At 42.0% G+C, this 12,001-nt stretch overlaps 1 protein-coding gene across 1 annotated transcript in view; it reads right to left on the bottom strand.

Annotated features, from left to right (window-relative positions):
* Positions 1–1,520: 1,520 nt before the first annotated feature.
* LOC104943680 (uncharacterized) overlaps positions 1,521–12,001 on the bottom strand; it is a 20,601-nt gene continuing 10,120 nt past the window's right edge. The window contains exons 8-12 of the mRNA XM_010769134.1: positions 11,172–11,350; positions 10,935–11,084; positions 9,779–10,499; positions 9,234–9,303; positions 1,521–3,407 (exon numbers count right to left, since the gene is read on the bottom strand). Coding sequence (XP_010767436.1) covers positions 2,988–3,407; positions 9,234–9,303; positions 9,779–10,499; positions 10,935–11,084; positions 11,172–11,350 — 1,540 coding nt within the window. The 3' untranslated portion in view covers positions 1,521–2,987. The remainder of the gene's footprint in view (positions 3,408–9,233; positions 9,304–9,778; positions 10,500–10,934; positions 11,085–11,171; positions 11,351–12,001) is intronic.

The raw sequence follows: 12,001 nt of genomic DNA, 5'->3' as shown, positions 1-12,001 counted from the left end.
GTGCATTTCAACAAGGCTCTTACGTGACAATTTCATGTGGATTGTTCTTATTATAGCTCACTGTATATCAAATATATATATATCAATATCAAATGTAATGCTGTCAGATTCCAATCAGACATAATTTATTATTTTTGTCAACGTTCTGATGCAAAAAAATTTCTTAAAGGTGCCCACTTTGCCCTTAACGATCATTCTGTTAGTCAGCAGGATAGATATATATAACCGGTGTTGTTTTTTTACAATAAATTGGGCTTTTATTACCCTCTATTCAGCTTCTAACAGCAAGATAAGAGTACTACATAGTTTAAGCATATTTTGGTGAATGATCTGAAAACTAGATAAATATAACTTGGGATTATATTCATTGTTCTGTGCATCGTCATTTAATGATAACCATGTACTTACCATGTTAGCTGAGATCTGGACACATGAGAGGAGCACTGAGTTTACATTGAAAAAAGCTGGAAATTAACTACTGAAATAGCAAACAGGAACAGAAAAGGAGTAACTTACTGTGACCTGATAAAACCAACAAAATGTATACCATATTCTTTAAAGGGCCCCTATTATGCAAATATACAGGCTCATATTTGTATTTAGAATCTCTACTGTGACATGTCTCAATGCTTTAATGTTCAAAAAGCTCTTTATTTTTCTCATACTGCCTGTGCTGCAGCACCTCTTTTCACCCTCTGTCTGAAACCAGAGCCCGGTCTGCCCTGATTGGTTAGCTGGCCGGCTCTGTTGTGATTGGTCAACGGCTTAGAGATGTCCAACCCTTCCCCCATCACGTACAATGTGTTGGTGTTTTATATATACAGTCTATGGTTGGAACGCTAGCCAATAGAAGTAAAAGTGTTATGTATGATGTCATGTTACGGAAGTAAACAATCAAGGTGTTTCCAAGCCCCCAGGAAGTGCGCTGGCCATTGAAACCGATTTTTGGAATGGCCAAATGGCATTACAGCCTCAGTGTCTGTCCATTATATAATTTTGGCCAAATATTTTTTTTTCCCATTTAACATATATCAGGGTATCTTTTTTTGTGCTAAATTCAGCACCCAGTGCGAACACTTTTACAGCCCTTATTTAAATCAGGCTTTAAAAGTTGTAAAATGTGCTAAAAGACGAATCCAGAGTTATTTTCCCTCTCCATTCCGAGAGCCCGAGATCAGAGGCGGGGCTTAAGGAAAAGGCACACTCTGTAAAGCCCTAGATGACCCGGGTACTTTCTGAATATGTAGTCGCTCCATGTTGGGCACAACAGAGCAACTTTCATAGGAATGAACGGTGCCTTGCCTCCGACACTATCCAGTTCTCTTTATACATCCATGGGTGTTTCAGGCAGGGAGGAAGACAATAACAATACGGTCTTGTTACAAAAAATTCAACAATAAAAACTAATTCATCTTAGAAGCTCTTATCTAAATTGAAACTTTTTTTTCTTTTACATTTCACAAGTATTCTGGTTTCGTTTCTACAGAAGAGGTCAAAAAAATCTCGTGGCAAACTCAATGTTTACACAGGCAACTTTTAATGCAAAAAAAATGTGTAGAAAAACCTTTAAAAAATATTTTAAAGTTAAAACAAGTCTGTTACAAAGTCCCATCCTACTGAACAAAAAGCAACTAAACACAAACAGCTTGCAGGATGACAAACAAAACATTCGGTACAAAAGAAAATGTCCACTTGGAGACATGTCTGTCCTATTTCAGTGCTTCACAGGTGTGTTTTTTCTTCTTAAAAAGTATTATTTCTTATAGTCAGGGTGCATCTCCCATGATGCAATAAGAAAAAGGTAATCAGGTCATATTCGTTCGCTGTAGAAAACGTCCTTTTGTAGAGATGAATTAGTCGGTTTGCTGGAATAGAAAACTCGTCAAGCTGGTGGTGCGCTCAAAAAGCTGGGAACTTGGATACAGCCAGTCTTTTAACATTCTAATAAATGCCCTTTCTTAGAGCAGAGTACAGAAAAGAAACGGGGAATATTTACTCGAAGCTTTTAAACTGATTAAATCTGAGACGATGTATTCAGTTTAAAAGCAGAATTTTACAAATGTACATTCAAGGTCAGAGATTAAATAAAAACAAGGCATAGAAAACTGGCATTTGCTCACCTGTAATGTCTTTTTTTATCTCCTGCACATGTGTAAAGATGCAGGGGATTTCCATTAGTGTCTTTCTGACAGGTAAACGTTACAGTAAGGTAGTAAAGGTTTTTATTCTGTTTTATAGCAGCTGATTTGTGTCAAACACAAACAAACGCTTATTTTGGTCCACACTCTGCATAGGTCACAAGGGTTTTTTACTGGCCTTAAATCAACTTTCTATGACGACATTTTAAGTGCTTTTGCAGTTTATTTTTGGAGATGGGAAGGCCGGTCATATTCTGAGAAAAAAATCTGAATTTCCAAGAGTTAAGTTGTTAATTTACAAGAAAATCATTAGAGAAAAACGTTGAATTATGCGAGAAGTCAGACACTTGCAAGAAACAACTCAAATGTAATGCTTTGATTTTGTATGATAGGTACTTACTTAAATTGAAGACAATGCTCCCTGTTAAAGTACATGTGATTTGTCACTGAACACCACATTTTTGTATTCTACGCGTTCGTTTGTGTTAGCGATTTCTGCCAACCTTACCTGGTAGTATCTCCACCAAATAAAAGCAGAAGTGCATACTAAATAAAGTCAAGTCAGTATTTCCGACCTTCCTCCTGTTATCATGTTTCTGAACTTGAGTGACTAAAACATCCAGATTCTTGGACACCGTGATCAGTACCATGACGTTTTCATGATCAGGCATTATGAATAATAAAACTTGCGGCATGCAGAGTGTGGTCACTTCTTTCTTCAGCCTGGCACCTGTCTGTATTCAGGGTGTGCATTTCCCTATCCTCTGTTAACAGACTGGTAGTGTTTGGATTTTTGATAGGGAGCAGGTGTGTGAACGTTACAAGCGTAACATCAGTCAAATCGTCTCTCTACATCCCGTTGAAGCCTCCCCCTCTGTGACCCCCCCTGAACCTGCTGCTGCCCGGTACTTCAGGATTGTGGAACCCCCCGAGCAGTGGAAGGCCCGTTAAGTCCCTGCTGGCATGTTGGAAGCGCCAGTACAGGGCAGCAGCACCTGGACCCAGGCCACCTGGACCCAGGCCTGCTGGCCAGGCAGGCATGTGCCCTAGGAGGCCACCTCTCAGTGCAGTCAGGGGCCCTGGCATGGGGAGGAAAGGCTGGTTGGAGAATCGAGGCAGGTTGGGGGTCTGCAGGAGGCTGAAGCCCCCTTGCTGCTGCTGCTGCTGCTGCTGCTGCTGCTGGCTGTGCAGTGGTGGCTGTAGGAATGGTGGAGTCAGATGGAGCGGCAGGTTGTTCAGTTGCTGCAGACGTTGAAGGGGTAGCTGGATCTGTTGTAGACGGGGCAGAGCAGGAGTTGGGATGGGTTAGCCGGTGCTGATGGTTTTTCTCTTTTAAGGGGCAAATATTAGCATTAGCATGGAGAACTCTGGAATACAAGGGGCCTTGGATGAGAGGATGGAAGAGAACAAAATAGACAAGGCACTTTTCTTTTAGCAGACCAGGTGGTCTACTTGGCTTTATTCAGCAAAATAAAAATGTGCGTACAAAAACAATTATATATATATAGACGGAGTAAAAACTGTGACTTTGCGGTTCTTTGATTTCATAAGATTTCCCTTTAAAAGAGTCTGGGACACAAAGCCAATGTCACGCTACCATTTGTAGTGTTACGTGCGTCAGAGTCCTGCACGGGTCTGATTTTCAAGACCGGCTGCCGCCCGCATCCGCGACGTGCAATACCGAACCCGCCCCCCGCACATATTGCCAATTATTTCCGCAACCCGACGGCACAAGATCCGCAACCCGACCCGAACCTGCATATATATGTATATATATATATGAGCAGTGAAAACGTGCAATTATTAACACACGCAGTTGCATATTTGACTCAAAAAGCGTGGGATGTTGGTTATTTTCTCCATCTAGGATAACACCAAAAGCCTCCCAGACGTTGGATTTCGCTCTTGAGGAAGTGTTATTGAAAATGCTGTATTCTCCGCTAGAGAGCTTCACCTCAGCCATTTCGAATGTGGTGCACTCAGCAGCAGATAGATGCGCTGCAGAGGTTATGATTATGCGCGGTCTTGCGGGGGAGAGGTCTGAGGATTTAAACATTAAACTAAATTATTATTATTTTAATATATTTATTATGCAACACCCGCGACCCGACCCGCAACATCTTTGTTTTACCCAGAACCGAACCCGGAAGAAAGTGTTTGAAGAAATACCACCCGCGAATCACTTTTTTTGCGGGTCACCCGTCCCGATGCAGGAATCTGACGTGCGCCCTGGACACTATTTGGCTTTGTGAATTCAACATGTTGAATTGGCCAAAAAGTGGACCCCCAAAAACCAGAGTCTGTTGGGAAGGGAACTCTCTAATTGTCTTTTTAGCTTAAGCAAGTCAGTGCACAAGAAGAGAAACCGAGGTAAGAAAAACAAAAAAAGGGGAAGTCTCTTTTTGATTTCATCCTCATCTCATCTGATCATTCTATATATTTAGGTTATCTTCACATTGACATCTGCAAATCAAGTGAACCAGTGTAAAAATGGTTAGCAAACTGCTTTGTATTCATATCTGTCGCAAAACAAGGGCTTGTAGATCTGCATTCTTGGGTGTTCTGGTTTCCCTTTATAAATGATAAATACTGTGTACCACCGCCTACGGGTATGGAGTTATTCCCTCATACAGATGCAGAACATATGTGTATAATAACATTATGTGCTAGATGGCCATTGGCCGTGGTCTTTGCAGTGTTGGGTGCGCAACTCGGATGAGGAAAAGGGGACTATTTTTGTTCAGTGTACAAAACACACCAAAGTATAGGGCATGTTATCATATACATCAGGGATCACCAACTACATTTGTCCAAGGGCCAAAATGTATCCAATAAACACTATCGCGGCCCAGCAATTTTTATATAGCCCAGAATTTTGAAGTTGTTGACTGAATACATGCTCTGAAAGTAATCAGAATACAGTTACAGTTACGTGTCTTAAAAAAGTAACATATTCAGATTACTTTTAGAATACTTTATTTTTCCATAACAGATGGGTATGTTTTGGTGCACATGAGAAACTTATTTTACTGTTTTAATGGCTTATCAAGAGCTCAAACACAACATCTTGGTCATCATTTCCACAATAAATAAATGCTACATAAACGTTATCTTACACATTTTATCTATCCATCTCCGTTTCTAACTTTCAATATATTTAAAAAAAGATCTCTCTCTCTCTCATCTGCGTGCGGGGGCGGGGCCTCAGACACGCTGCATCTCTCTCTTGCTCACAGACATGCTGCAGCGCTGTGCAGTGTGCACACAGTTCTGCCGGTAATGAATATTATATTTTGTGAGGAAACTTTTCCACCAATAATTCCAATAAGTATTCCAAAATGTATTCACTTCAGGTTTACGAAAGTAACTGTTATCAGGTTACTCGTTTTTCAAATGTAACGCCAGCTGAATACAGTTAGCCTACTTGATTTTTGTATTCTGATTAAGTAAAGCCATTACATGTATTCCGTTACAACCCAACCCTGCTTCTAGGCTACTGTCCCGCAGCTCCTGCCTCTCTGTTGGACTCTGTCGCAGCGGAGCTACTGCTGTGGTGCGGAGCGCATTAACCAGACTTTTCACAACGAAGGATCACTTCTTCTTCAAGGAAGGGATGGTTTCGCAGTACGCAGTCTACTAGTCTACTGTCCCGCAGCTGCTGCCTCTCTGTTGGACTCCGGTACTGCACCTTACTCACGAGATGTTGTAAAAAAAAAAAATGGGTGGGGGGCGAACGCAGTAACCACTCCGCCAACGCACTGTCACCCCCGCCGGATGAGAATGTCTGGCGGGCCGGATGTGGCCCGCGGGCCGCCAGTTGGTGGTCACTGATATACATGGTTAAAAATACTGACTGAATTAATACATTGATTAATCGCTGAATATCAAATTGTCATTGGTTATGTAGTAAAACATTTACAAAAGCAAGGCGTCCATTTTTTAAAGAAAAGTTACTATTAGGTTTTTCCATCATGTGAGTCTTTAAAGTGTGGACTCCTTTTCCTGGCTCATGTAGGGAGCACCGGCATAATGCTCTCTTGCTCTGAGCTGTCTTCTAACACCGTCTCTCCTTTCACATTCTGCCCTTGGGGTCCCTTCCTCACTTGGGGTGTGATCCTTGCAATTGGTGTAGAGGTGTGTTGTGGAGAAACAGCAAGGATACAGATCCTGGCCCCGTCCTGGGACTGGACCTCGCACCATGGGCCTTCTTTGTGGTCATAACAGGTCACTCCAGAGGCCAACCTATTTGGACCTTTTCCATGTGGCGGTGCCATGCTGGTAAAGACAACCATACTGTTAGCTTTGAGTTCCAAATACTGGTTGCCCGGCTTGAGGAATGGGGGGAATTCTGGTGTCCATCCCGGTCTGGCGTAGGTGATTTTCTTCCAAACCATGGGATTTGAAAGCTCCCTATAGCTGTATTTTTTTCCTGTGTGGCTGTACAGCTGCAAGCTCTGGCTCAGCCTTCGTGAGCAGGAGGGGATGTCTTCTGGCAGTGCACTCGGCCAGTCTGGGCTGATCAGGAGGGGGGAGCTTTCAGCATGGCCGTGCTGAACAGGGGGGAAGGGCCTATAGCGGGACCTAGTACGAGGCTTTCGCTTGGGCGTTTGGCTGGGTCTTGCTGAACAGGAGTGGGGGAACTTCTTGGAAAATTCCATCCCAGCTGTGACAATGGCGCAGTTGCTTGTGTTTCCAGATTGTGTAAAATCCATTTCTTTCTGGGAACATGTGGTAGAAGATGCCTGGGTTGTGTCATGGTCAAGCCCGTCTTCCCCTCGAGTTATGGCCTAAGGGTAAGGCAGCAAATTAGTGATCTGTGTAAACCAATCTCCTGTTCTACTGCTTTGAAAGCATTCTTCTTCCCAGTAGTGTACCCATTATGATTGGCATGACTTTTGGCAATGCTACTAGGCCTTGGGCTGTCCCATTTTGGCACAGGTACAACTCCCCGGTTGAAAGGTATCCCTCAGTGTCCTCAATTACTCTGGTGGAGAGAAAGCTGCAGTTGGGCTTTTAGAGGAAACTATTGAGGAGTATAGAGTTTGATCCTCGTCACCTTCAAAGGCCATCTGTTGTTGGTCTTTGGCTTATCCCTGCTCCACTTCCTGCATGAGATTGTTAAACGTTGGGTAGGTTAGTCGTGAGGGGCTGGATCCTAAGGTGACTGTTCTTGGAGATTGTTTTTTGTTGGGGACGGAGTAAAGCCCAAGTTACATCGATCATAGCCCATTAAAAGGACCATTTTATATTCTGCGTTAGAAGCAATGCACAACTTTAAAAAAGTAATTCCCAACAAGGGTAAGATTTTTTTTCTGGTTCTGCACAGCCTTTGCCATGCAGCTTTTTCCCCATTTAGGGAGGTGTTGTTTCTGGTGAGCTCCAGAAGTTTGTGACTGACAATGGGTGACTTCCCGCTCATGTGGGTGTTTCCTGGTTATCAAGGTAATTTTTTGGCTAATAATAGCCTTTCCCTCTATGTATAGAGGGTTTAAACATGTCAAATGGATTCTGTGATGTTTGTTTTCCAGGAGGTGCTCCCGACTGAACGGGTACTGGCCAATATATTTCCCTTTCAGGGATTAATCTCCAGGTTTAATTCTGGTGGTTGGGTATATATTCCGGCAGAGGAGCCGGGTAGGGTATCTCCCATGTGAGGGTTTTTCAATCAGAATTTTTTTGAAAACCTGTAAACATTTAGTAGAACATCAGGAGGTGTCATGAAGTGTCTGATCTCTGGATCGTCCTCGTAGTTATATCCAGAGTCTTGATTACGGCCTTGGGCGCTTTGCTGCTTGTCATACCCCACTTTCCTCCCTCCAATTTCCATTCTAAATGTGTCTTCCCCAGAACTTATTATTTTTCTTTATTATGTCTTCTTGCAAAATAAACTTGGAAAAGGGCAATGGGTATAGTATTTAGGGGTATCTATTAAGATATGGAAGACAATATTCAAAATATGTTTTTGTTAGTGTATAGAAGAGAGAATATCATCATGTTTATATTTACCTCCACATGTAACCCAATGTTTCAACAGCAGCTCAAAAAAGACAAACACAACTCTGGCTTTAGAGATGGCCTCTGGGATTTATACATTACCTGAAGCTTGTAAAACAGCTGTAAAGCCAGTCGCTGCCTGAAATGTCGTTGTTCTTGAATTTGATTTGTTGCATGGATGACCTCTGAGCGATGTGAAGGTCTTAAAACACTGTGGTGTTAAAGCGTTTTTGTACTCGGTAAATCTTTTTAAATCTGTTGTACTCCTCAACAGGGATTTCCTTACTGTATGCCTTCTGCCTGGACACTTTCTTCTCCTTTCTCTCTTAGGCTGGATTCACACCAAATCAGGGTGTGGGATTTTCACTTAATGGCCCTTTATCAGCAATAGACGTCACAAGGATTAAATATTTTTTAAACCTTCATTAGAAGGCTGTACAACGTTGGATTCTCGTTAGCATGAGTGGCCACTGCAGTGTGACATGGGGTTGTTTTGCCTCCAGAAGTTTATCCTAGCTAGTTAAGGTTTTTTGGTATGATGGCTATTTGTCGGATTCAACGGCATGAGTTTATGACATACATTTGTGTCATAAACTGTACACTTTGCTCATCATTCCCATGGCCAAAGTTATGTTTCCTTTTGCCTTCATGTTGTTCCAGAAGGAACTGACCTCATCTCTTGAGTGAGGTTAAGACGCTCACTTTCTGTGCTTCTTGACTTGTATAGGTTACTCTGTTGAATACAACTATGTATGTCAATAGTTTTTTGTTTGATAAATAACTAACTAAGTTGACCTTTGTAACCATTGGTTCGGCCCCTGTTTGGGCGCCATGTAAGACTGTTGGACTCAAAATCGAATAAAGGTATCAATGTGGACAGGGATTGGTAGGCTAAAGCCGTTCCAACAAATGGATTGTGTTTCTGACAAATACTGATATCTAAAGCGTAAACTAGCATAAATCCTTGAGGTAGCAGCATAGTCGCAAGATGAACGGTTAAATTGCACAAAATAAAGAGGAATGTGACTTAATTGGAATGTGGCCTTGGCTGCTAAGCAGTGCCTTGACTGAGACCTGCGTTAGGCCAGTAATTCCTGTTACCTTGGTGACACTGGCAGTGCCAGTTGGTGCTGCATCTCCTCTTATTGGTTGTTCCCGAACCACGTATCTACTGAAAGAAAACAAAAAGCGGTTCAGTAGCAACATACAGGCAATCTACAGGAGATAAATCACACATTTACAAAATAGCAATTCTCAATATGCCAGGTTTATACTGTATTATATTTAGACAGACTTTGTTTACAGCTGCATGCAATTCAGACATTAGAATTTGATATTCTTTGGTGAAGTGAAATTGTTCCTTAGGAAAAAATATTTTGCTTAAAATAAAAAATCTCAAGTTTCAGCTTTAAACTAAATCCTTGTTATAACAAAAATGTTATAATTACAGAGTAATCTCTTTAGTGGACACAAACATATTCTATTTTTAACAAAAAGTATTTGATTTCACTATGATTCAAATCAGCTATACATTAATAAAAAAAATAACAAGGATATCTTATTGTTAGTGAGTAGTGGCACCATTGTTATTATACATTTCTTTACAAAACTTTACCCCGAAAGTTCAGTTTTAGTCGTTCACTCACCTTGATCGGTCGCCTTCTACAGGACAGGCTGTGGTACTGGAAGAGGCTGCAGAACTTGTAGCTGCTTCGGGAAATAAAGGCTCTCCTTGCTGATCAGCTTTCTCTTTCCCATCATCAGTTGAGTGCGTCTGGGAACTCAGTCCCGTCACTACAGCTTCGCTTTGATTGGACGAAGGGGTAGACGTGTCAGTATTCCTGGGATGTTGGCTTCCTCCCAGTGCTCCCACCACTCTTACTGAAGGATCATCTCTGTGACCTCCAGCCTCTCCTCCTCCCCTCCTCTGTCCCTCAGTGAGAGTCGCTGCCCCGCCTTGCCTCTTCTCCTCTTCCATCGTCTCCTGCTTTAATGTTGAGTGGATTAACTCCAAAGTGGCTGCCACTGCTTTTCTGTCCTGAGGGACCTGGACTGACTCGGTGAGACCTTTCTGAGGTAGAGGAGGGGAGGTGGGACCGCTACATGTAGGAACAACATTGAAAGGGAAGTTCTTCAGGGAGTGGAGGCTTAGCTCTGCCTGAGAGGCCAAATGGCGCTCGGCTCGTAACTGTGAGATGGCTCGTCGGAGAACCTCGTAGTCTGTTTCTGAGTGAAGCGGCACTCCTTCCTTACAGGAAGCATCCGGAACAAGCTGGTCTGACAGATGAGATAGAGCAGGGGGGATGGAGTCGGGTTGCTGGTGGAGATGTTGGGGTTGATCATGAGAGGAGAGGGAAGGGATGTGTTCTGGGAAGATAAAAAGAGAACGATCAGACACAAAGTCACTGAGACAAAGATGTCTCAGGAGACCTGAGGACAGTAGAAGGCAGCAGAGAGATCTAGGATAAATGTTCCCAGCTATTTATACCTAATATCCTGAAATTACATCTACATTTCTTTTTGTAATCCAATCCATTTAGAATAAAGACATTTACCATGTATTTACCAATGCACACTCTCTAATTGCCGGAATTTTAACAAAGACTTTGGAAAGAGGATTTTCCACACTGGGGGTTACATTGGTAGTAAAGGGTGCTGATTCACAATAAACCAATTGGGGCCAAATTCCACTACCTATCTAGGGGAGAAATATATACCACCTTATAGTTTAATCCTGAATTGGTACTTATTCATTTAATTGAAGTTAAATATTTTACAAATTGCACAAACACCACAACTGACCTTTGGGAGACAGCACGTCATCTATGATTGGCTGCCTTTTCTTGATGTCATGGTGACCAACCAGTCTGCCGAAGTCTTTTATGATTTCTTCAAAACTGGCCACGATGATGCCACTACTTGAGTGGTCAGGGAACTTCTCAAAATTATGCTCTGAGGAAAAAGGAAATTAACGTCAGTACTATAAATCAGGTGGTAAAGTAAGATTTCAAATCCAATCAGGTAATCGCACATGCGTACCAGTAAGGAAGACTGTGTGTCGGAACTGTGTGTATCGGGCCTGGAGCTCCAGCAGACAGACCAGGTCGGGTGACTGAAGGTTCATCATGTCGCAGTTATGATACGGGAGGAACTCAACAATCTGCCGCTTCTGATAGGCTGACAGTACGTCCAGTAGGTTGGCTGCATCTCTCCGGAATCTGACGACCAAAAAAACATTCAAACTTACCCATGGTAACAATGTTCCTGGAACACTAATACATAGATATACATATAAAGACAGTGGTTTTAGATTTAGTTTTTAATAAAAACTGTCTTAGCACTTGTTAGAACCACTGTCAAAATGAGTTCTCATTCATAACATTCGTTTTGGTGTCTCTATGTTGATGCACCTCCCCAGATATGCATCAATCCTGATTGACTGGTGATCTTGTCGACCACGTCAGGGAATCCACATACCCTTAAAGTAGCTTGCGCTCTGTCACAGCATCATTCAAACACCTCTTCTTGCTTCGGCGCACATCTCTTGACCTGTTAAGCCTTGAGCTTGTTTTTCAGGCCTCAGGCTCGAAAATGACATTCCCAGAACAAATGACTATCTTCACTTCTAAAAAGGGGAAAATTAATCATATTTTTTCTCAAAGCAATGATAAACCTGTGAGTTGGATGTAGAAAAGTCAGAATCAATATAGATTTATTTTTATTTTAATATAGATTTATTTTTATTTTAAAGTAAATTCAGATTGAACATAGTAAAAAAAAAGAAAAGAATGTAAATTATAGTTTCCGTCCAAAGAAAAAACATTACTTAGTGAGTGAAAACCACCCTTGAATGATGGGATAGTAGACTA

Source organism: Notothenia coriiceps, unplaced genomic scaffold, assembly GCF_000735185.1.
Source record: "Notothenia coriiceps isolate Sejong01 unplaced genomic scaffold, NC01 NC01_scaffold00006528, whole genome shotgun sequence".
In the NCBI taxonomy this organism is placed as follows: domain Eukaryota; kingdom Metazoa; phylum Chordata; class Actinopteri; order Perciformes; family Nototheniidae; genus Notothenia; species Notothenia coriiceps.
The sequence above is the reverse complement of the archived record's forward strand: the minus strand, read 5'-3'. Positions and strand labels throughout refer to the sequence as shown.